This window comes from Brassica napus, chromosome C4 (assembly GCF_020379485.1).
Source record: "Brassica napus cultivar Da-Ae chromosome C4, Da-Ae, whole genome shotgun sequence".
In the NCBI taxonomy this organism is placed as follows: domain Eukaryota; kingdom Viridiplantae; phylum Streptophyta; class Magnoliopsida; order Brassicales; family Brassicaceae; genus Brassica; species Brassica napus.
In genome coordinates this window covers 15,208,521-15,232,968 of record NC_063447.1, presented here as the reverse complement: position 1 = coordinate 15,232,968, position 24,448 = coordinate 15,208,521, and the positions used below count along the sequence as shown (strand labels likewise).

At 33.5% G+C, this 24,448-nt stretch overlaps 5 protein-coding genes and 3 non-coding genes across 9 annotated transcripts; 3 read left to right on the top strand and 5 right to left on the bottom strand.

The window, feature by feature from the left end:
* Positions 1-1,218: 1,218 nt before the first annotated feature.
* On the bottom strand, positions 1,219-4,066 carry LOC125585374 (CBL-interacting serine/threonine-protein kinase 11-like). Its single transcript, XM_048754315.1, has 2 exons — positions 2,619-4,066; positions 1,219-1,390 (listed from the first exon to the last, which is right to left on the bottom strand). Exon 1 carries the CDS (start codon positions 3,955-3,957, stop codon positions 2,623-2,625), a length of 1,335 nt encoding a protein of 444 aa, XP_048610272.1. The 5' UTR covers positions 3,958-4,066; the 3' UTR covers positions 1,219-1,390; positions 2,619-2,622.
* Positions 4,067-7,266: 3,200 nt separating this feature from the next.
* BNAA05G12050D (protein GRAVITROPIC IN THE LIGHT 1) lies at positions 7,267-9,659 on the top strand. Its single transcript, XM_013896969.3, has 2 exons — positions 7,267-7,965; positions 8,186-9,659. The coding sequence occupies exon 2, from the start codon at positions 8,205-8,207 to the stop codon at positions 9,429-9,431; it is 1,227 nt and encodes a 408-aa protein (XP_013752423.2). The 5' UTR covers positions 7,267-7,965; positions 8,186-8,204; the 3' UTR covers positions 9,432-9,659.
* Positions 9,660-9,760: 101 nt separating this feature from the next.
* LOC125585373 (transcription repressor OFP17-like) lies at positions 9,761-10,790 on the bottom strand. 2 transcript variants are annotated; one of them, XM_048754314.1, is made up of 2 exons: positions 10,355-10,790; positions 9,761-10,257 (listed from the first exon to the last, which is right to left on the bottom strand). In XM_048754314.1, exons 1-2 carry the CDS (start codon positions 10,776-10,778, stop codon positions 9,914-9,916), a joined length of 768 nt encoding a protein of 255 aa, XP_048610271.1. In that variant the 5' UTR covers positions 10,779-10,790; the 3' UTR covers positions 9,761-9,913. The 2 variants fall into 2 exon arrangements, with proteins under 2 accessions (XP_048610271.1, XP_048610270.1); XM_048754313.1 differs by having other exon boundaries at positions 9,761-10,269; positions 10,355-10,782.
* A 2,248-nt stretch (positions 10,791-13,038) lies between these two features.
* LOC106451419 (transcription repressor OFP2) lies at positions 13,039-14,209 on the top strand. The gene has a single exon (XM_013893354.3). The coding sequence runs from the start codon at positions 13,103-13,105 to the stop codon at positions 14,036-14,038; it is 936 nt and encodes a 311-aa protein (XP_013748808.2). The 5' UTR covers positions 13,039-13,102; the 3' UTR covers positions 14,039-14,209.
* Positions 14,210-16,754: 2,545 nt separating this feature from the next.
* LOC125585372 (tubulin-folding cofactor A-like) lies at positions 16,755-17,803 on the top strand. The gene is made up of 4 exons (XM_048754312.1): positions 16,755-16,824; positions 16,997-17,155; positions 17,249-17,335; positions 17,587-17,803. The coding sequence occupies exons 2-4, from the start codon at positions 17,003-17,005 to the stop codon at positions 17,677-17,679; spliced, it is 333 nt and encodes a 110-aa protein (XP_048610269.1). The 5' UTR covers positions 16,755-16,824; positions 16,997-17,002; the 3' UTR covers positions 17,680-17,803.
* A 1,929-nt stretch (positions 17,804-19,732) lies between these two features.
* LOC125586809 lies at positions 19,733-19,821 on the bottom strand. Its single transcript, XR_007323337.1, has one exon. It is a non-coding gene; the product is annotated as a small nucleolar RNA snoR114 (small nucleolar RNA).
* Positions 19,822-19,825: 4 nt separating this feature from the next.
* On the bottom strand, positions 19,826-19,896 carry TRNAG-GCC. The gene has a single exon. It is a non-coding gene; the product is annotated as a tRNA-Gly (tRNA).
* Positions 19,897-23,234: 3,338 nt separating this feature from the next.
* Positions 23,235-23,323, bottom strand: LOC125586811. Its single transcript, XR_007323339.1, has one exon. It is a non-coding gene; the product is annotated as a small nucleolar RNA snoR114 (small nucleolar RNA).
* Positions 23,324-24,448: the final 1,125 nt, after the last annotated feature.

Here is a 24,448-nt window from a genome sequence, read left to right as displayed (position 1 = left end):
AGGGGCTAGAGGATCCATTTAGTACTTGACCTATTTTCGGTTCGGTTCGGTTTGGATAGTTTCGGGTTCGGTTCGATTCGGATAGTAAATGTAGGAACCGGAAAATATCCGGAAAAAGTTCGGTTCTCATTTGGATCTGGTTCGGGTTCGGATAGTTCGGGTAGTTCGGATAATTTGGATAAAATATCGGCTATTTAAGGTAAAATATCAAATAATTAAGATGATTTACATAAAAATTTTGGATATTTTGGATTACTTTGGATATTTCGGATAAAACTATCCGGATACTTTCGGATACTTTCGGGTAGTTTGGATACTTTATAATAATTTAGTTATCATAAACTATTTTCAGATACTTTTAATAGAATTTTAAATTTAAAATATATATTTAATGATGTTATATGTATATATAATTAATATTTTTATATATTCGGGTACCCGTTCGGTTCTCGGTTCGGTTCCGGTTCGGTTCGGTTATTTCAGATATAAAAATATAGGAACCGTTCGGGTATTTGAGGGTATTGCTCCGGTTCCGGTTTCGGGTATTTCGGTTCGATTCCGGTTCGGTTCTTCGGTTCCGGTTATTTTGCCCAGGCCTAGTAATCAAGTTGACAATGATAGCTTTCTAAAGTTGTACAGTATAAGGAAACTGTACAACCCATTTTATCTTTTTCACCACTGGATGTGGAAACTCCCATTCAATCATCTCATATGTTTAATAATAGAATAATATAATACTTTTCTAAAAAATTATAATACTATACTGAAATAGATATAACATGATAAGCCGAATTATGAAATCGTCAAGTGAAAAGTTGAATAAACCAATTAGTAAAAATGGAAGTCCAAACTTTTTCTTTTGTCAACATAAAGCTGAAAATACATTTTTATAAGAAATCAAAAAATAAAAATAAAAAATAAAAAAATTTCTTAAAATAGTCATTTTTATGTTTTTGTCACGAAAATAGCATTTAATGAAAAAATGACTAAATAAGTTTTATTAAAGAGTAAAAATGACCAACATACGTATTTTTACCCTAGGGCTAACTAATATAGACTTAGAGTTTAAAGTTAAGGGATGAATTTTGGGAATAAAATTTCAAATTTTAAAAAATAAAAATAAAAAAATTCAAAATAAAAATGGTTATTTTGGTCTTTTTCTTTCATGAGGGGTATTTTGTGACAAAAACTTAAAAATGGCTATTCGAGAGAATTGCCCAAATAAATAAGCTACAATTTAGAACGGTAATTTAAATAGATATGTTAACTTTTCTTTGTTCCTTTTTGGATGATAATTCTAAAAACATAGTTGAACGCAAATCAATCCAACCAATCCAACCGCTGTAATTTGGTGTTCGATTTGAAAGCACATCATGATAAATCTGGTAACCACTGCAAGAAAAAGGCACGCATAGCGACGCTCGGTTTTGTCGGAGCATCGTCAGAAGACCTCATCTTCGAGGATCTTCCGAGAAATGTAATACCTCGGAGTTTGACGGTCGGAAATGGTACGAAGTCGGCATGTTCTCGGAAGTTACCGAGAAAAAGACGTTCTCGGTTTAATTTGTCGCTAAGGGTTATCGGAAAATATCGAGAGCGTTCAGACGATTTTAAAAAAATAAATTAAAAAAAATAAATGCAAAATAACAAAAAATGAAATATATATATATATAAATATCACCAAATATTCAATATATAAAATGGTAAAATACATAAACTATAATATAACTAAATCTACTACGGCGGTGGTCCGGTGCAAGGATCTACAATGTTGGTGGTAGTCGCGGAAGAAACAACATCGATGGTGGTCGCAGTTGAAACGGCGGTGGTGGTGGATGCGGATGAAACGGCGACGGGGGCGATGGTGGTGGTCGTGGCTGAAACTGCGACAGTGGTGGCCATAGAAGAAACGCGGATGTTGGGAGTTGGTGGAAGAAACGGTGACGGTAGCAGTAGTAGAAGAAACAGCGACGGTGGTGACTGTCGAAAAAACGACAACAGCTGTAAAGTTTGAGATTATGATGTGCGGTGTTTGTCAAAAATAGATCTGAAAAAGTAAAAGATTCTAAATAATGATAAAGATAAACCAGAGACGAAACGAAGGAGAAGATTGGGAAAAAGACCGAGAGAAGAGTAGAGAAGTTAAGGAATAGATGGATTTAAAATTATGATTGATTCGAACAAGTTGAAGTAGATTGCAGAGGAAGAGTAGAAGAAGGATAGAAAATAGAGATGAAGATAAAGATAAACAATTGAAATTAAAAAAGATCGATGAAAGAAGTGGCTGTAAATTTTTTAAATTACTTATTAAAATTAATAAACAATTGACAAAGTTAATAAAATTTAATTAATAACCGTCTCCGACGAATTTACGTCTATTTATTAATCATTTACCGGGAACAAGATACGTTATCGGTATATATATAAGTTTCCGACAAAATTACCAGAAAACGTTTATGAGATACTTCCGACAAATTCTTTACATCGGAATTTTCCGATCAGATTCCGGCAAAATAAATATGTTCTCAGTAAATTCTCAGAAAATCCTAGCTATTTTTCTGATGACATAAATTGTCGGAAAGTTTTGTGGCTGTTCATACACTTTTCTTGTAGTGAACGTTTTTAAATACTTGCGTTTGGCGTTTGATCGGTAACGCGAATAAGCTGAATCCTAAGTTTGTCATTCCACATTTCCTTGTAGCAATCAACCTCGCCACCTCTCCGCCTTGCCTCCACCACCACGAGCAAATCGTTCAGCCGCGAAATGTATATTCCGATCGTGAATTTCCCGTTTTGCCCTTCCATCTCGAGCTCATAGTCTTCCTTTTTCATCTTATTCACCCTCAGCTTCTCCTCCTTGGCGAACTCCTCCACCTCCTCCGCCAGTTTCTCCGGCGACTTCTCCGAGAGGAACCTCTCCGGTTCTCCAATAGAATTACTACTACAGCCGTCAAACAAACCGGAAAGATCTAATCCCGACGAGAAAGAAATCAAATCAAACGCGTTTAAGCTCTTAACCGCTTCAGATTCTCCTCCTCCTCCATCTTCCTTGCCCTTCACGGCACCGTTATCCAAATCAACCTCGTCGTGAAACTTGATCGTTTTGAGACCTCCTTTAACGAACCAAGGATCCTTAAGAATCTCATCAATGGTAATCCTCGTCTCAGGATTGATATCAAGAAGACGAGAGATGAACCTTTTCAGATCTTGAGACATCCATCTAGGGCACCGATACGTCCCCTTGTAAATCTTCTTGTACATGTTCATCAGATTCGGATCGTTAAACGGCAAAAAACCCGCGGCGAGAACGAACAATACGATACCACATGACCACACGTCGACCGTAGCGCCGTCATATCCCTTCTTGGAGAGAATCTCAGGCGCCACGTAAGCTGGCGTGCCGCACAAGGTATGCAATAATCCGTCGGGTCGGACATGATCCGTCAACGCGCTGAGACCGAAGTCGGATACCTTCAGGTTCCCGCTCTCGTCGATCAAGAGATTCTCCGGCTTGAGATCGCGGTGGTAAACGCCGCGCGCGTGGCAGTAACCGACGGCGGCGATCAGCTGCTGGAAATACCTACGGCTGAGATCTTCGCTGAGACGTCCGTGTTTTGAGATTTTGTTGAACAGCTCTCCTCCTTTAACAAACTCCATCGCGAAGAAGATCCTCGTCTTCGTCGCCATCACCTCGTGAAGCCCGACGATGTTGGGGTGAGATAAACGTCGCATGATCGAGATCTCGCGCTTGATGTTGTTGGCTAGGGCTGGATTCGCGAGGAGTTTCTTCTTGTTTAGGATCTTGACGGCGACGCTCTGGCCGGAGCGGCGGTCGCGAGCGTGGAAGACCTTGGCGAAGGCGCCGCATCCGAGAAGCTTCCCGAGCTCGTATTTTCCGAACAAGGCGTTGTTATTGCGGTTGTCGCCGTCCTCGGCGACAATCTCGATCTCAGGCATAACTGTTGAAGCCAGAGAAAGAGCAACAAGCGTGTGAAACACGTACGCTAACTTGTCGTGTTTTTTTTTTTGGTTTTGTTTACTTTTAATGGAGTTTGGAATAAGATTTTTAAAAGGGAGTAGTTATATGTCTTTATAAAGGAGGGGGGGGGGGGGGGGGAAGATTACTTGTTCGTGGTCATAAAGAACTTTAAAAAGATAAGTTTCAAATTTTGGTATTTTTAAAAAAGATAAAGAGAAAAAGTTTAAAGATGCCTAAAACAGGAGTTTAGCTGAAGCTTCAAGTATCTCTTATTCTAGTCCTAAAGGTGGGCAAATATTGGATGAATGATTTTAAATGTAACCGTTGAACCCAGAGAAAGAAAGAAAGAAAGAAAACAAACGGTTACCTTTGAAAGAGTGAAATTCAACGATTAATAACTGAAGAATATTTATATTCATAAGAAAATTTAGCATATGAACTTTAATGACAATACAACCCACTAATTTGACGGACAATTCATGGCATTTCTCTCATTTTATACATAGAGGTGTCAAAATGAGACAAAAAAAACATATTAATGGTTGATCCCATAGGGGTGTCAAAATTGGTAAACCAATCCAAACCAATTTATATCCTAATGGTTTAATGATATTTTCGTTTTTATATTAAAAATGATGGTTTTTCATTCTATCTTTTTGCACAGTCCGTAGAAGCTACATATTTTTTTTTTTTTATATACAAAATCGAACAATTACACAAATTATTACGTCGTCTTTCATCACTCAATAACTCTGTTCGATGACTTCTCTAGCTGCTTATTACCTCTGCCTAAGCGTGATTAAGTTTTATCGTACCTTTTACATCTGAAACTATTCAAAAATTATATATATGGTAAAAGGGAAAACGTACATCAAGAAGTAGGTCCTCCGTATAAAAGGCGTCTCATCTCATGTGTTTCTTTATAAAAGGAGATGATAACACGCGACAATATCCCAACGGTGGAACAGGTCGACGTCAGCTGGATGTTCAGAATGTTGGCCGGCAGCTTCTACCCGTCCCGTTGATTTTGAAAATCGGTGCTGAGAGATGCTTCTATTATTTAATCTGATTGGAGACTAATTATTTCCTCTATTATTTAATCTGATTGGAGAGTAATTATTTATCTGTTTATTGGTCAATATATAAGGAAATATTATTACAAAACATCATATATATATTTTTTTTTTTACTAAAAAAACATCCTATGTTATCCCCTATTTATTCTTTTGTTCAGAAGGACCGGCACCAAAAAATATCCGTCGGTAATCTGTTTATTTATTTATTTGAAAAGAGAATATGGGACATATCATATTTACGTCGTGTTTTTTTTTCGCTGTGATTATTATTATTCTTTTTCTAACAACATCGTGATTTTTTTCAATATGTATAACCTTGTAAAACATGATGAATTAGAGTATTCGAGAACTAATATTATGACAAAATGTAAATGAAATCAACGAGTCCGGGAAATAGATGTTTTATGAATCACTACCAGTCTGCAATGCATGCCTGCATGGTCGACGACTCGACTATATACGTGCCATGAAAATGTTGTTGGGCTTTTTCTTACTTATATTAGTCCATATATTATGAACTTTAACACCTACGTGACACTAGAAGCAGCTCCATTAGTAGAATTTTAAGAGTATTTCAACAATTTAAAAAGAAAAAAGAAAAATAAGAAAATAGAAAAGAAAAGATTAAAAATATCTGTGCAGACATATTTTGACCGACACTTTAGAAACTATCTTTACATCTGCTAATGTATAATTGGTTCTGCTTAATAGAATTTAATTAGATAATTATACTTTATTAAAATACTAATAATTTTGGATTTAGATACCCGTATATAGATTTCCAATTGGGCTGCTCTAAGAAACCCATACGAGCATATTTAATTATAGGTTTCCAGTGGTAATAGTCTATCTATCTATGTTAGAAATTACATTACGTGCGAGTTGGACGGTCGGTGTGAATCTAGCGAATTGATTAAATGTCGAAGATTAATTGGAGATTAGTTTTAAGTATGTATAAAATTTTGTATATATATATTTATTTATTAAGCTATTTTCGGAAAGAGTAACAATGTTTATGATATATATCTTTGACAATATTTTTTTATTGCAATCTAGTAATAAACTAATATACAAAAACAACTTTTCTGAACATGTTTGATTCATCTTTGAAAGATTCAGTGGTTGAATATATTTGAAGAATACTAAATCAGCAGAACATTTCAAAGACTCCAGCGAGCAAGAGGGCACCAAGTTAACTGGTCTAGGAGAGTAGGTTGTCACGGAGGAGAGAAACATTTGAACCGCATGCCACTGTCACTATTTAAAAATTTTATTTGATTTTTTTTTGGGTTAGCTTCGTCTCAGTTATTTTGTAAACAAACGTTGGGATTGCACGACAAATTTACATTTGCCATAATGAAGAATAGAGTAAAAAAATGTATAAAAAATCTTTTCTTACATATGAAGCATTGTAAATGTAACACAAAGAGGTTTTTGATTGAATAAAATTTAGCATTTATTCAAAAAAAAAAAAAAAACTCTCGCTTTCCTTTGACAAGATCCATCAGAAGCAGGAAGAGAAGAAGTGAGATTGTATGGTAGAAGTACCGCTCCCTAGTCCTGGAATTTTTATCCGAGATCCGGATTCGATCCGAGATCCGATCCGGATCCGATCCGAAAATCAGGATATCCGGAGAGGCCAAATCCGGATAGTAAAATGTTGGATCCGTCAAGGCCGAATCCGGATCCAGATATCTTGATTTATTAGTTCGGATATCCGGATCCGTAATTATTAATAATTATTTCAAAATAGTAATATTTATATATAAAAACTAATTTTATTTAATATATTTTCATTTTTATAATAGTATATATAAATTTTATGTAAATTTTGTAATATTATACATAGAAATAATTAAAAACATTATATTTTTTTTATTTTTAAATTATTGTTAATATTTTATACATATTAATATTTTTTATTTTATTTTAAAATCCAAATCCGGATCCGGATATCCGCATGATATTATAATTTTTAGAATGATATCCGACACCCGGATATCCGCGAACTCCGAATCCGGATAAGGATAGTAAAATTATGGATCCGCCGGATAAAGATCCGGATCCGGATATTTTAAAATTCCTCGGATATTCGATGCTTCTCATGCCTACTCCCGATGAGATCATGCCTAAGGCATTTCAGTCACGTGTTGGTGTTATGGTATTTTCAGAAAGGGTTGAATTTAACCCAACAACTAAAAAACAAATGGGCCCTTAAACGAGGCCCAGTAACTAGTACATGTCCTAACGTTTTTCTTGGGAGAGGCAATTTGTTTTCAGTTTCAGAGACAAAGATGACAGAAGAGGGAGATAGAAAACTCGTGTGCAAATCAGCTTTTAACCTCTTTTGGAACTTTGCCTTTCTCTTTCCCTCAAAAGTCCAAACACTTGAAGAAGCATGAACAAGTTTATAGTAGTATAAGATTTACACAGTTGAACAAATTAATTATTTAATCTAGTTATGATTTATTTTTTTAATATAAAGATAGAGGGAGACAAAGGTTTTTGTTTCTCCGCGACGGTGTCTGTTGAGATTCCTGAGGTTTTTCTCTTGGATTCCCAGATTTATTCAAAAATATATAATAAAAAAATAAATAATTGTTTTGAAAACAGGTGAAAATCAAAGAGAACTAAACGCCAATTATAGTCGATTTATGGTTTAGGATTCCCAGAATCATCACCATTAACGAGGCTGTATATATAATTTGTTTATTTTTAAAATCTTGTTTATCTTCGTCTTCGAGCAAGATCTAAAAAAGAAGAATATAGATAGATAATATAAACCTCACTCCAAGGTTAAACAACACATCAAGCATTTCATGTGAAGCAGAGAGAGAAGAGAGGAAGAAGCAACAAAACGCTCGAACTTGTGCTTTGGCTGCTACTAGTGTACAAAACACACACAAACAGGTGGATCTTCCTTTCTTCAATCCTTTTATGTTCTTGCCTTGTCCTATCGATTTTAAATGGTGTCTTTCTCTTCTACAGTCTCTTCTGTGTTTAAACTTGTGCTGTTTCTTGCTTGAGTTTCGGTCTCTGTAACTCTGTTCGTTTGCATCTTTGTTTAAGTCTTTGCTATGACTTTAACTAATATAAGTTTGAAATTTTCAAATTTTTTTTTTTGGTTTAGGGCTTTTCTGTTCCATCAAATGGAGAATGCTGTCGTTAAAACATCGAACCTTTCAGACATCATCTCCAAGTTCGCTAAAGTCTGCAAATTCAGATCCGTTGGTGTGTTCCCTGACCAAAAACCGAATCCGAACACTCCTTCTGATGAAGTAGTAGAAGAAGTCTTCGAAGATATCACTTGCAAACCCTCGAGAAAGAAGATTCCAAGTTTCCGTTGGAACGATGCTGAGGTTTCGAAGCTGTTCGACGCTGTTTCAGCTCTTAAGCTCGCGTATCTCGAGTTCCAACGAGCTCACTTGCCTTACGATCCAGACAAGATCATAGAAGCAGACAACCTCGTCGTGTCTCACCTCGAGACCCTACGAAGATTCAAACGCCTCTACCTCAAAACGAAGCAGCTCCAAGCCAAGACCGAGCTTGACGCTGCTTCTTGTTTGAACCGGTTGAGAGACGAAGTGGAAGTGAACGAGAAGCATTTGTGGGAACTCAAGACGCAGACGAAAGCAAAGGAGAGTGAGGTTCTCTCTCTGAAGGAGACACTAAACTGTTTGGTCGCAGAGAATAACAAACTCGAGAGCGTCTCCTCCTTTGAGTTCGTGTTTAGAGCTGCTTCTAAGTCGATACACGACTTTGCAAAGCCGTTGATCACTCTCATGAAAGCTACGGATTGGAATCTTGAGAAAGCAGTTGAATCCATCGTTCCTAATGTAACGTACGCTAAGAACTCAGATAAGAAGTTTGCTTTTGAGTCATACATCGTTCGGAGAATGTTCCACGGCATGAAGCTTAATCCTTACGATGTGACTGAGCTAATGACTTTAGACGATCCGTTGGACGCGTTAGCAGCGTTTCCAGATTCGGCGTTTGCAAGATTCTGCGGTCAGAAGTACCTCTTAGTTGTTCATCCGTCGATGGAAGCATCCTTCTTTGGGAATTTGGATATGAGGGGACTAGTTCTGCTCGGTAAGCATCCGAGAACGGTGTTTTATCGAATCTTTGCGAAAATGGCCAAGTGGGTATGGGTTCTTGGATCGTTTGCAGCTTCTTTGGATTTAAAAGCAAAGATCTTTGTGGTCAGAAGAGGAACCAGATTCTCAGGTGCCTACATGGAGTCTGTAGTGGGTGATGATGGAAGAGAAGAAGAAGGACAAGAGGATTTGAGAGTTGAGTTTATCACAATGCCGGGGTTTAAGGTTGGAGATTCAGTGTTTAAATCTCATGTTTATCTTTCTCAAGGAGAAGGGTGAAAATAACAGCTATGCAGATTCAATTGTTTAAGATGTGTCAGGTAAAAATCTATGCATTGGTTTGCAAGTTTTGTAGGTAAGGATATCATTTGCTTTTGTAACTATGTTTCACATTCAAGATTCAGTTTGTTGATTCTAGAAGTGGCTTAAATCTCGGTGTACCACTAAAAGTCTAGATTTGTTATTGGCACAAACCTTGAATGTATACAAAGTTACATAAAGAAAAAGAACATCAGATTTTGTTAGGAGTATACGTACAAGTCTAAAGGATTGTAATCTACTCATTCACACGACCAATATATGAACCATAAAATGAATATCTGCGTCAATTGAGATAAATCCAAGTTTCTTTGTTATGTAAGACTCATAAAATTACAATCTTGATAGTCTTCACACATTTAAGTTTCACTTTGCACTTGGAAACTTTAAAATGGTGTGTTCAATGATTGACAAAGTAAGATAAAAAAGCTCTTTGGATGAGTTCATTCACCTGAAAACAGGTCTCTGCAGAGCTCTCCATAGAATCTGGAGACTAGTTCAATGAAGACAGGGCTCTTAAGATTCTTCCAACAGGAGAGGAGCTCCTCTATGTCCATCAAGTCATCCATTTTCCCTTCTTCAACAATCAGTTGAATCAGATAGTTTTCAAAGCTTCTGCAAGCGTCTTCCACTGCATTGTCTTCGAATGTTTCTCTTGTGCCCAGTGATTTCTTGGTCTGTTTTGCATAAACAGGCGTTGTGATGGGTGAAGTGAACAGCTTCTTGGCTGCTGCTGGTGTAAGAGGCGAATGTATTAACTTTAAAGAATCATCATCCTTCACACTAACTGCAATCAGAACTGAAAGGAACAAAAAAACAGATCAAAATGCTTATAATAGTGTCCCATTTTTTTTATCCAAAACTGAACTGATAAATTGTCTTACAAGAGGAACTTCTAGGTTTGGTTTGTCTCATGTTCTGGTCTTTGTTTGTGCTGAGAAAACAGAGACAAGACAGCAAAGAGGAAGAAGAAGAAGAGATTGGCTTCTTGGGATGATGATGATGATGTCTAGGTTTGACATTGCCATGACGAGCACGACGAAGAGGTCTGATAAAGAGAGATCTTTTAACTCTGAAGCGGAAGAGAGAGACAAATCTGTTGCATGATTTGGAAAGCTTTGATTTGAAGTTAATCAATGTTGCTTTAACTCTCATTGTCTTGAAGCTTTTTGTTGTTGTTGTTGTTGTTGCTGTGGTGTAATGATCCTCTTTACGCTTTTTGTTTTGTTTTGTTTTGTTTGGTGTGTATAAACTTAGAAAGATTGGCTTGTGTTGCGTGGAGTTCACGTCTTTGGATGTGAGAGTCATAAATCAATGATGGTGGTGGAGTCCCATGAAGTTTAGGAACGGTGAGTGTTTGGTGGCTCTTGCTTATGAGTTATGAACAGAGTCCAAGATGATGACTTTTGTTTAATGAATATTGAAAAGGTTGTTTATTGTTTGGTGGGTCAATGCAGCAGCGTTTGTTGAACACGGTCCCACGTCTAATGAAAAATAAAATCAACATTTAAAAAATTAAAATGAATCATCCTCTAGTTTCATGGACCTTGGAGGTTTTATATCCATACTAAATTACTAATGTTATGGAAACCAAACTTATGGTGTGGCTTTAAACCGGAGTCGATACACTAGTCAAAGAAAGTATAAATGCTTTCCTTCTTTTAGGCCTAGCGTTCCCTAATTTTTCCAGCTATATGTTGGAGGTTATTGTTTTTGTGGTCCATATTCATGTGATTAGACCGATCCATATGATATGAGTAAGCTTGACAAGTGGGCATATTGTATGATATGTGATAGGAGAATACTTGGTATCCTCCGAAAATGCACAACCAGCTGCTTCCACACGTCAATTCTGTGAAGAACTGGCTAACCATAATAAAAACAGGCTTCTTCAGTGGAAACACCCTTTGACACTCCTGCCTAATCTGTTTTCATATAGTAGTTTGTTAGCCGAAAAAGTCATCGGAGATTGGAATGATATTGCATCAATTCAAAAACATAAGATGGTTCAAGTTCTTGTATCGGTGTCATATCTGACTGGTTGTGCTATTTGCTTTGAGAAGATGTGCAGTAGAGCTTTGTCATGTATGACTTGTGGTGAGATATATCATCTTCAGTTTGGAGACGACCTAGACCATTTCCAACAGATTTGTCTACATTTCTTTGAAAAAATAGAAGTGAATTGGAAATGGTTTTATATCATCCGGTTCATTCAAATCACATGCTTGAAATTAAAGTTATAAGTGGAGAAGAGTGCACAATTACCTGCAAGATGGATATTGGATAGCACAAGTATACCTGTTTTGATTGCAAAATCAGCTTCCATTTTGATTGCATCAAATTCAGTGAATGTGTCTAGGAAGATCAAGTCTCACATTCACAAAATTCTACAGCTTTTGGATGTATGACAGACTAACAGTTCATTCAAGCCTGTATAGTACGTTTGTGCTAGACCCTGTAATGCTGCGCTCTACGATTGTGTTGATTGTAACTTTAACGCCCATGTAGAATGGTCTCAAAGTGTTCGGCGATAGTGGACATATTGGACCAAATGTTCCCCAAAATCATCATTACGACTCAAAAGCTGCTCCTATTTATTCAAATATTCAAATAAAATGGAAAATATTGATTATCCTAATCTCATCATTTGCATACCTGTATCACCTTAATATAATTATAGAAAATTCGATTATCCTATTCTCATCATTTGCATACCTGTATCACCTTAACATAACCATATAAAATTATTTGTAGCTAAAACATAAGATATGGGTTCAGACTTTACCAAATTCAAAGAAGCATCCAAAGGAAAATATATAATTTCATTATTATGTGTACTAGCCAAGATAATTTAATTTACATATGTGAAAGTTTTTCAGCTAAATGTTGGATTTTTTTTTTGTTTATATTATAAATTTTCATTTATCCATTTGGCCAAGATAAAGGCTGCAAATGGTGTGAACGTTTTAGTCCAAAAGCTTATTTTTGACTTGCCATTTGGTCATAATAACTTTTTTTTAATATACTTTTTAGTGGATTACTTGAAACTGATTTTGTTACAAATTATTTAAAAAATCTGCTTGGTAACGTTTGGTTTCATAGACTTTTTAGCTTTTTCATTTATTGTATGTGATTTTCGTTGCACTACAATTTCTAATTTAAGAAAATTTATATACTATAATAATTAATAACTTTGTTCATCTATTTCTTTTTAGTTTTTTTGTAATTAATGTTTTAAGAAATTAATTAAGTTGAATGTGATTACAGCAAATATATTAATTAATCTTTTATATTCTTAGTCATTCAGTTTAAAATCCCCTGAATCAATTATCCACCATATTCCGCACCGAAACTATTTAAATAATCCTCAAATGAACTAAATCGTGTGTAAATGTGATGTCTCAAGTAGTTCACGCTGATGCTGGTGATAATGATACAAAACATGTGTCATTCTTTAAGCTTTTTCTAAAATTGGGCCCCTATTCTTCTCTCACTACATGCATTCCAATCTTAGCTTCTTTATCTGTCACATAGAGATTCTGCTTCTTCTGCTTTTCTTTATCTAGGGAAACAAAACAAAGTTTCATTATATAAGAGAAGTTCAGAAAATATTTTGAAGAGTAAGAGATGAGATGGGGAATCACAAGTTCAAATTTTCAGATATGATCCCAAATGCATGGTTTCACAAGCTCAAAGACATGACTAAACAGTCTAAACCCAAAAACAAACCTTCTTATTCTTCCTCAAACACTTGTAACAAGAAGAAACTCTCCTCGGATTCTTTTCCTCATAACTCTTCAGCCTCTCATTTCTCCAACAGCTTAGTAGCTAACAGTCCTCACCACAACTTACCAAGAAACTCTACTCACAGAAAAAGGATGAGTAAAAGAAAGACATTTTACAAGCCATCTCTTAAACCAAACACTCCTCCTTTTGCATCTGCTGGTTTTGACAAGAGCAAGATCAATGGTCAAGATTCGTCTCACTACACGTTTCCAGCTCTTGAAAGGTCCCCTAAGTATTTTGTGTATAGTTTCTACAAAGAGGAGGAAGATGAATTCGTTGATCATTCCAACTTTAAGATCAAAGCAAACAATAAAGCTTTCACAGAGAAAGCTTGTCCTGCAAGAAACTCAACCAAGAAACCGCTAAAACCCCATCTTTCTGTGAAGATTAATAAAGAGAAAGAAGAAGATGAAGATGATGAATGCATAACAGAGAAGAAATACCAAAAGCAAGTCTCTAGTGGAAGAAAATCACCTTCAGGGATAAACCTCAGAAGAGTAAATTCACCTAGAATTCAACTCTCAGGTACGCGTAGAAGCACGTCTAGATCAGAGAACAAACAAGCTTTTCTTGAGAGTTTTGCAGTGATGAAGAGTTCGGTTGATCCAAAGAAAGACTTCAGAGAATCAATGGTGGAGATGATAGAAGAGAACAACATCAGAGCTTCAAAAGACTTGGAGGATCTTCTTGCTTGTTACCTTTCCTTGAATCCAAAGGAGTATCATGATCTTATCATCCAGGTTTTTGAGCAAATCTGGCGTCAACTTACAAAAACCAAGTAAAAAAAAAACCCCTCTTAATGTAATGTCAATAATTAATTAACCTCCGGTAACATGAATATTAGTATCTTTCTGTCTTGTGAAGTTGTAGTTTTATGTTTTTTTCTTTTCTTTTATTTATTTTTCTTTTAAGCAATGTAACCAAATAATAAAAGTAGTTATCATCTTGTCGTTTTTTAATTCAAAAATGATCGATCACTATAAGGGCGTGCAAGTACTGATAAGACTTGAGACATAATTGACCACTTACCATATTCTTGTCTTTTCTATGACTTATAAACAGAGGGTCCGAATGGTGACAGCGGATTTGGTAATAAAAGCGGTGCGGAATTAAAGTGCGGTACGGTACAAGTGCGGTCCGTGCGGTTTGCGGGATAAGTGCGGTTTTGATAAAAAGGAGTAGTGCGGTTTTGATAGAAAAAGTAGTGCGGTTTTGATAAAAGAAAAGTAATATAAAATTAATATATTAAAAGAATTATAAGTTAAATTTTTGTTTACTGATATCATAATATTATTTTATTTTAAAATTAAAATATTAAAAAAACTCGAAATAAAAATTCAAATATACATATACATATTATTTATTTTTATTGGACTGAAACTTATAAAAACTCAAACTGTTCATATTTCTCTAAATCTGAAAATCTAAAATCAAATCAAAATGTTAAAATTAATTAGAAAAAGTAAAAGTAATATATGGTTGTTTACTAAAAAGAGTGATCTTAGTATTTATTTTATTTTTTGGTAAAAATGTTAGTATTTATTTGATTCTTATTCTGGTTAGTATTTTGGGTAAGAAATATTTAAGAAACCGTTACTAAATTGTATGATTGTTTAATCAAATTGTTTTTTGTTTTTTGTTTGTAACAGAATTAACGTACGGTATGTTTTGCTATATATTTAAATATTTTAAATTTGGTACTTACCTACAAAATTTTAAACATTTAATATGTTCCACACATTTATAAAGACGTACAAAGCCTCATCAATAACTACCGTTGAAAACACAAATATTATTACGTGCTCTCTATTTTATAAATAAGCATATGATACAATGCATAATTACAAAAAATGGACCACGTGTCTTTGAAAGTTCTTATGTTTGTCTTCAATGTCTAAACTATCCTGCAGATTATTATACTATCATTTTTACTTTTTATTGTTAAAATACACATTATACAAATACTGTATGTGCGTTTTTAAGAAAACCACACCTTTTTGTATGCTTGAGCGGATTTCACATTCGCGTAATCTTTTGTGAGGTATCGAAACCCGTGCGCGGTTTTCTGTAATCTTTTACAAAAACGCCAGATGAAAACAATAAATACATGATTGGTGTAACAAAAGCGTTTTTTACAATTCCGCACTAAAATCCGCACTTAAGTGGTCGCCAATCACTACCAGAGTTAAACTACTGCTTCAAGATTTGTTAGCGTTATTTCTTAGAACTTGGTGATGGATTGCGCCATTATCCTTTGAATATTTTGAAATTACAAAGTTGAAATTGGCGGTAAATACAACATGGAAGAGACATGAACAGTTTGAAACTCAACAAGTCCGGAATAAACATTGTGTCAAAAAAAGTCCGGAATAAACATACGAGAGTGCATGATCGCTGGAGATAAAGAGGACCACTGACACATAAACTGAGATTTAACCAAAGAATCAAGAAACAGAGATGTGATTTAATCTTTAAAGTTTTGCTTTCTTCTCATCTTTTTGAAGAAGGAAGAAGAGAAAGAGGACCACTGTTCCCATCTCCTACCTCTGTTCGGCTTATGAAACTTCAGCGAAGACATGTGAATAGAGTATGATTTCTGAATGAACTTTCTCGATTAAAGAGCATCAAGTAAGTGTTTCAAAAAAGAAAAGAGCATCAAGTATTAAAACATTGATATAAGATTGAGAACTAAAATAATATGTAAGAAGTATTTGATAATCTATATTCGTTTTCAATTGGTTTTGAGTTACAAGCCAACATATTTTGACGAATTAAATATTTCTTACTTTATCATTGAGTGAATTTGGATTTCATAGACTGCCAATTCTGTGTGAACTTATATAAAAAGATAAAAAAGTTATGGAAATTAGACAGTGAAACAATGGTGTTAGCCTTCAAAAAACAATGGTATTACACACGAAAACCAGTAAACTACACCACCCATCAGAAACAAATCACATTTACATAAATTTTTGTTTTTTAACAACAACCACAAATTTGTGCAATGTAAAACTACTCCAACTATTAAAATTCAAGCTAAAAATGTGAAAAATCAAATCACAAAATAGTTTCATATGAGGTTTGAAAACCTTTAACCAAAATTATTATTTTATTCATCCAAAATCATTTAAAATTGTTTAATATTAGCAGATATTTCAAAACGTTCTAAAATACTATATTGAAAATACATTCTACAGATTTGACTGATAATATACCAATATAATAAAGCAAATAGATAATGTCTAAAATGGTAGGAAAAAAATAAAATAAAAAATAAAAAAAACATAAAAATATTATTTTAAACCGAAAAAAATAATACTATATTAATAAAAATTAGAGTAAAGGTGTAGTAGTAGTATACATGTATTTTTCCTCTATATTAAGAAGAGTAGAAATACGAGAAAACAATACCGTAGGTAAGTTTTTATTTTTTTTAAGTAGAAATCAGAGTAATTGAAAATTTAGAGTAATATAATTTACTCTACTTAAAATTTGCAGTCCATTAGTTTGTTTCTGGATTCTTCGCTCAGCGCGGCGTGCTCTCGTCTTGTCTTCGATCTATCCGCAGGTTCGGTTTCTACTCTCTATTATACTGGTTTTTGATCATCTCCGACCATTTCAAATGTTAGATCCATAAAAATCAAAACTTGTTCCCGATCTGTTGTAATCTTAGAAACCCTAATTAATATAATATTGCGGGGGTTGATCTGTCTGTGTACTGACTCCGAACTTGGGCCCAGGAAACAATGGAAGCGATTAGGAATCTGAAGATAAAAACATCAACTTGCAAAAGGATCGTGAAAGAGCTTCACTCCTATGAGAAAGAAGTCGAGAGGGAAGCTGCCAAGACTGCTGACATGAAGGACAAAGGTGCTGACCCTTACGACCTCAAACAGCAGGTGATCATTGTCTGTGTTGTGCTCTAAGTCTATGTAGCTTCCTTGTGCTTCATAGATCCGTTATCTGATTATCTATGTGGTTGGTTGATGTAGGAGAATGTGTTGGGGGAGTCAAGGATGATGATTCCTGATTGCCACAAACGTCTCGAGTCTGCTTTAGCTGACCTCAAGTCCACTTTGGTGATATTACTTACACTTTCCCCCATCTCTATAACTGCTTATTATTATTATAAGTCTTATGTTTTTTAAAAAAACTAGAGAGTAGTTTGTTTATCTTCAAACTACAGCTTTTTGTGATCCGATTATTAATTCCCTTCAACAACAAAGCATCTTAGTCTCTTCTTTTTGAAAGACAAACAATAGAGGGAACTGTGGGATTCCTGCTCTTGTGTGTGTTTTGTCTCTTACAAAAAAAGCTGAAAATTTGGCAGGCGGGATTGGAAGAGACAACAGGTCCAGAAGTTGAAGATGCAAAGAAGACTGTCGCGGATGTGGAGATGCAGTTTCCCACTGAAGATGCCTGATTTTTATCCATCCTGTGAGTCTTGTTTGGTGTGTGTTCTAAGAATGGTTAAATGCTGAGTTTGACGATTATTAATTGTAAGACTCTCGGTTTTCTTTCAATGCTACAAATGTTTTCGTTTGCTCTTTGATACATTCTGGTGACTTTTCTTTATATATTTGTCTAATTAATAAGCTAGATAAAATAGAAAGAAAACTGAGACATTTTATTATATTAAATTGAAACATGAATAAATCGTACAGTGTTAGCAGAAGGGGAAGAATAAGCATAACACTTAGATGAGATTGACAAATTTAATGGTAGATGAGGAAAGAAGCGAGAGAAAAGGTAGCTCAATGAGAAGAGTAGCTGGTTTGGCACGACCGCTTAATAGAAACGATCGATAATATAATTAATAAACAACGCTTTGAATTTGGTTTTGCAAATGTAACAAAATTTAAAATGAGATCAAAGCATGAACATTGCGGGAGGATCTGTGTTCCGGTATTGGCCACCCAGCAAAGCATAAGACATCATGTACCACGACCAAGCTGTGTTCTGATAGGGACCTATTGTTGTTTGAATCATGACAGTGAAGTTGGATGCTTTCATAAGATTAAGCACAATATTGTGCAAACCAGTCCGGTCAGAACTGGGTGCTCTGGAACTGAAAACGCAAAACATTATGATATCCGGGATACGTTATGGTCCATCATATGCATGTGATTCTCACTGATGGTTGGAAAGCCGAAGAAATTATGTGTAGAAAAAAGAATGAAAGATGCAAAGCTTTTGTGTAAAGGAAATTACTGCCACAAAGAAGAGTATTTTATGTTTGACAATCTTGTACACATGTGTTGTTTGTAAAAAATAGACCCAATCTGAGTGTTGTTATATATTTTTTTGACATCAGAGGGAAATTGTTATATCGGTGTTTAAATATTTAATCTAATCAGAAGACAGTGAAGGTAGTTATATGGCAACGTTAAGAAGGAAAAAAGAAGATAGTGCAGTGAAATTGTTAAGAGTTCAAAGATGAAGTGAAAAACATAGTCGAAAAAAGAAAACAAATGCTGAGTTTGACGATTATTAATTGTAAGACTCTCGGTTTTCTTTCAATGCTACAAATGTTTTCGTTTGCTCTTTGATACATTCTGGTGACTTTTCTTTATATATTTGTCTAATTAATAAGCTAGATAAAATAGAAAGAAAACTGAGACATTTTATTATATTAAATTGAAACATGAATAAATCGTACAGTGTTAGCAGAAGGGGAAGAATAAGCATAACACTTAGATGAGATTGACAAATTTAATGGTAGATGAGGAAAGAAGCGAGAGAAAAGGTAGCTCAATGAGAAGAGTAGCTGGTTTGGCACGACCGCTTAATAGAAACGATCGATAATATAATTAATAAACAACGCTTTGAATTTGGTTTTGCAAATGTAACAAAATTTAAAATGAGATCAAAGCATGAACATTGCGGGAGGATCTGTGTTCCGGTATTGGCCACCCAGCAAAGCATAAGACATCATGTACCACGACCAAGCTGTGTTCTGATAGGGACCTATTGTTGTTTGAATCATGACAGTGAAGTTGGATGCTTTCATAAGATTAAGCACAATATTGTGCAAACCAGTCCGGTCAGAACTGGGTGCTCTGGAACTGAAAACGCAAAACATTATGATATCCGGGATACGTTATGGTCCATCATATGCATGTGATTCTCACTGATGGTTGGAAAGCCGAAGAAATTATGTGTAGAAAAAAGAATGAAAGATGCAAAGCTTTTGTGTAAAGGAAATTACTGCCACAAAGAAGAGTATTTTATGTTTGACAATCTTGTACACATGTGTTGTTTGTAAAAAATAGACCCAATCTGAGTGTTGTTATATATTTTTTTGACATCAGAGGGAAATTGTTATATCGGTGTTTAAATATTTAATCTAATCAGAAGACAGTGAAGGTAGTTATATGGCAACGTTAAGAAGGAAAAAAGAAGATAGTGCAGTGAAATTGTTAAGAGTTCAAAGATGAAGTGAAAAACATAGTCGAAAAAAGAAAACAAAGGAAAAAGAGCTCAGGGTGCGGCAAATCTCTTCCCATATAGATCAGAAGAATGCGATGGACCCAACCATCGCCAAAGCCTATTATCATCACAGCTCTAAATGCACCAGCCGGGAATCGAACCCGGGACTGTACCGTGGCAGGGTACTATTCTACCACTAGACCACTGGTGCTTTGATGAATAATCAACTAAACATTTACAAATAGATTTGTTAAGAGAACAACCATGGACTACTCTATATAGCCGATCCACTAGCTATAATACAACTACACATATAAGCATAGGATAAAATTTTTGGGATATCACAACTTACCAGTGATAAGACTGAGGTCTGAGGCCAACACATTGAGCAACATTTTGAGCAGAAAAATCGTTTGATGAACTAATGGAACAATGAAACTATGCCGAGGTAAATATAAGGATGAAAAATGGAAAACAGGATATATAAGAAAGGGGAAAGTCTCACGAATTAGGTTAACCATTCAATTGTAAAACCGAAATAAAGTATTGGCAGATGTACTTATTAGTTAAATGTGAAGCCACAAGTCATTTCTAAACCAAACCATAATACATGAGAAATAGCAAAAAAGAGAAAAAACAAATGTACTAGTTGGGTAAATATCAGTGATGTGCTAACCTGAATCTCTTTATGAAGATATGGTCTCCAAGTACAGAGGATGATGATTGCTAGTTTTGTCATCTGATATGTTTAATACAACGAGGCTAAGAAACATGATATCAACGGCTGGAAGGCAAACAAAAAGCTATACCAATGGATAGTATTCCATTTAATATACTGAATACCGTCACACCTCTTGGATCAAAAGGCTTGTGCTCAAAGGAACTTAATACCATATTGCTACATGAAGTGAACAGAATGTGATAAAGATGCCAGCTTTGTCAAAGTGGTTTCTGTAGGCTCAAATACAGCAAGAGATTATGCATTATTATATGACACAAGATGATGCAGTAAAACTGTTACCATGGCTGGAGTCTCCCATGGAAATGAAGAACTAAAAGCAGAGAGGTTCATCAGTACGAAAGCAAAAGGTTTCCTTAATTCCCTGACACGTTATATTCCAACTGTCTCTACACAAATACAATCATGATGAAACCTGACAAATTCCTCCAACTTAGACGCATGAAATGATTTTTCAGTGTACTTAAAATAAGCAGCCTCGAAATGAGCCAGAGAAAACAGATTCCCGGATATTCTAGATGAACACTGAAAGTGGTCTCCAAACATGAAACATACGAGGAATAATTGGAGTAGTGTGTTACCAAATATGAACCAAGGGTGTTAAAAAGGGACTTGTGAGATTGTTAATCCCCTATATATTAATTGAGAAGCATTTGAAAAATTAGAACCTTAATTTTGTATTAATTAAAAAAAACCCCAAATCCTAGGTGGCACTCTAAATGTCTTCTAAATTTCATTTCAAAGAATTCGAGAGCATCTAATATAAAGTATAGTTTAATCTAATGGTGTCACATTATTCCATAATTATATAACAGTAGAAAACATTATATTAACCTAAAATATAGGAAGTGTGTATTATTTCCTTAAATAAAAGCTACGGAATTACCTAATATGATTTACATATATATGACAATTAATCATTATGAATAATAAAGATTTGATAACAATTTTTGCATCCTTCTTCATTTTTGTTTAAATTTATATTATTAAAAAAAAATTAAACAATCACATTAACCATATAATAAAAAAAATAGATTTTTTCTTATATGTTATATTTTGTATTTCTTAAAATTACTTTAAATTACAAAATAAGGAAACTTTATATGTTATATATATATATTTTTTTAAAACGACTTTAAAATACAAAAATGAGGACACCTTATATGTTATATTTTTCTTATATGTTAGAATTTTCTTATAGGTTATATTTTGAATTTTTTTAAAACGACTTTAAATTACAAAAATGTAAGTTTTCTTTAAATATACAACTAAAAACATTAAAATGACATGTATCAATTCGATGGTTGATTTGAAAGCTTTCAAAACCATAAGGAATATAAAAGTCAAAATAATTTAACTGTTGAAACAATACTGTTCACTTTTTTCAAGAATGTGTTCGATGGAAAAAATAAGGTTTTTATGTCATAATTTGTTTAATGTCCACTAGAGAACATTATATTAACCTAAAATATAAGAAGTGTGTATTCTTTCCTTAAATAAAAGCTACAGAATTACCTAATATGATTTACATATATATGACAATTAATGATTATGAATAATAAAGATTTGATAACAATTTTTGCATCCTTCTTCATTTTTGTTTAATTTTATATTATTAAAAAAATAAACAATCACATTAACCATATAATAAAAAATTTTGATTTTTTCTTATATGTTATATTTTGAATTTTTTAAAATGACTTTAAATTACAAAAATGAGGAAACCTTATATGTTATATATTTTTTTTTTAAAACGACTTTAAAATACAAAAATGAGGACACCTTATATGTTATATTTTTCTTATATGTTAGATTTTTTTCTTATATGTTATATTTTGAATTTTTTAAAACGACTTTAAATTACAAAAATGTAAGTTTTCCTTAAATATACAACTAAAAACATTAAAATGACATGTATCAATTCGATGGTTGATTTGAAAGCTTTCAAAATCATATGGAAGATAAAAGTCAAAATAATTCAACTGTGAAAAAATACTGTTCATTTTTTAAAAGAATGTGTTCGATAGAAAAAATAAGGTTTTTATGTCATAATTTGTTTAATGTCCAATCCGATCAACCCATGATGTATTAATTATAGTTTTGTTCCATTATTTTTAATAAAAATTGATCTGATCCATCGGAAAGAAATTATATAATAACAACAAAAAATATTTTCTATATATAAATAAAATGATCAAATATATAAAAGAAACTATCGATAATATATACAAATAAACTCACTCTGCGCAAGGCGCATGTCTTATCCTAGTTGTACACATATTTGTTGGACTCGAATTAAATTAACAGAAGCTATATTTTTTAATGCGGTAGATAGATGTGTTACTGGAAATTGTAAAATAGAGAAATGTGTTCAGTACAGTTATAACATGAGACTAACAATATGACTAGAGTCTAGAGTTTATATAAATCAAAAAAGCTTAAACAAAAAAATCAAGAGCTCAGGGTGCGGCTAATCTCATCCAAATGATCCATCGGAAAGAAATTATATAATAACAACAAAAAATATTTTCTATATATAAATAAAATGATCAAATATATAAAAGAAACTATCGATAATATATACAAATAAACTCACTCTGCGCAAGGCGCATGTCTTATCCTAGTTGTACACATATTTGTTGGACTCGAATTAAATTAACAGAAGCTATATTTTTTAATGCGGTAGATAGATGTGTTACTGGAAATTGTAAAATAGAGAAATGTGTTCAGTACAGTTATAACATGAGACTAACAATATGACTAGAGTCTAGAGTTTATATAAATCAAAAAAGCTTAAACAAAAAAATCAAGAGCTCAGGGTGCGGCTAATCTCATCCAAATGATCACAGAAGAATGCGGTGGACCCAACCATCGCTATAACCAAATATCATCACAGCCCTTTCTGCACCAGTCGATAATCGAACCCAGGTCTGTACCGTGGCAGGATACTATTCTACCACTAGACCACCGGTGCTTTTGACAATATTCCACCTGTATACCTTATTTATTCATAAACAAAATGTACTTCAACAAGCCAGACATGGCCGTAAATCTTATTCAAGTTTGAACTAAAAAGACAATACAAACTTTGTAACAATAAAAATGAAAAAAAAAAACCTTACATCTATACTATTAAAAGGGAAAAAGTCTTAAAAAATCTACTTAAAAAAGTTGTTCCACCCTTTCGTTTTTAAAATAGCCTATTATAACTAACCAAATATTATAACTAAACTTTATTATAGCAACACAATTTATGGGACCCATACTTAAATTAACTCGATCACTACTAATCTATATTATTAAAAGAGAAGTATCAATTTGAAAATATTTTTACTTCATTAATTAAACTCCCTATTTTTTTCTTTGTCTTTTTCAGTTGCATTTATGAAATATCCTAAAACGAATAAAAATGCATAATTTATTACTTGTCTTTTCAGTTACATCAATGAAATATGCTTAAATGAATTTAAACATCCTATTTTATTGTTTGTCTTTTTCAGTTACCTTAATGAAATATCCGTAAATAAATTTGGACATAATGTTATTTAATCAACAAAAAAAACTCATGAGTTATCCTTACGTGCATAATTTAAATAATGGAGATTTTAAAAAACGTGCATCATTAAAATGTTATGTAAAACATACATCACTAATATATAACATGCATCAATAAAACTAGAATTTGACTCACACAATTGTACGGATATTATTTTCAGTTGATTAAATTAAAAAATATTTATTTATTCAAAAAATATTTAAGAATAGCTATGTTTTTAAAAATTATATGGCATTATTTGCTCATAATGAATTTGTCATTTTCTAAATTGTTAGAAATAAAATTTTAGCATAATATAACTCAATTGTCATTTGCTAAATTTATGGTTTTTATTTATATTTTTTATTATTTAATTATAATATTTTCATTTTATATTTGAAAGAGAAATGAATTTTCTTTCAAACTATATTTTTTTAAATGTATTTTTTTAAAAATAATCAATTTAAATTGTTATTATCATTGAATATA

What these genes read in the sequence shown, in the direction of transcription:
- LOC125585374 (XM_048754315.1), bottom strand. Translation starts at nt 3,957, where the DNA reads ATGCCTGAGATCGAGATTGTCGCCGAGGACGGCGACAACCGCAATAAC.
- BNAA05G12050D (XM_013896969.3), top strand. Translation starts at nt 8,205, where the DNA reads ATGGAGAATGCTGTCGTTAAAACATCGAACCTTTCAGACATCATCTCC.
- LOC125585373 (XM_048754313.1), bottom strand. Translation starts at nt 10,778, where the DNA reads ATGACTCTCACATCCAAAGACGTGAACTCCACGCAACACAAGCCAATC. An exon ending in CAAACCTAGAAGTTCCTCTT is followed by an intron (nt 10,270 to 10,354) that starts GTAAGACAATTT and finishes TGTTCCTTTCAG; the next exon opens with TTCTGATTGCAGTTAGTGTG.
- LOC106451419 (XM_013893354.3), top strand. Translation starts at nt 13,103, where the DNA reads ATGGGGAATCACAAGTTCAAATTTTCAGATATGATCCCAAATGCATGG.
- LOC125585372 (XM_048754312.1), top strand. Translation starts at nt 17,003, where the DNA reads ATGGAAGCGATTAGGAATCTGAAGATAAAAACATCAACTTGCAAAAGG. An exon ending in CTTACGACCTCAAACAGCAG is followed by an intron (nt 17,156 to 17,248) that starts GTGATCATTGTC and finishes TGGTTGATGTAG; the next exon opens with GAGAATGTGTTGGGGGAGTC. An exon ending in CTGACCTCAAGTCCACTTTG is followed by an intron (nt 17,336 to 17,586) that starts GTGATATTACTT and finishes AAAATTTGGCAG; the next exon opens with GCGGGATTGGAAGAGACAAC.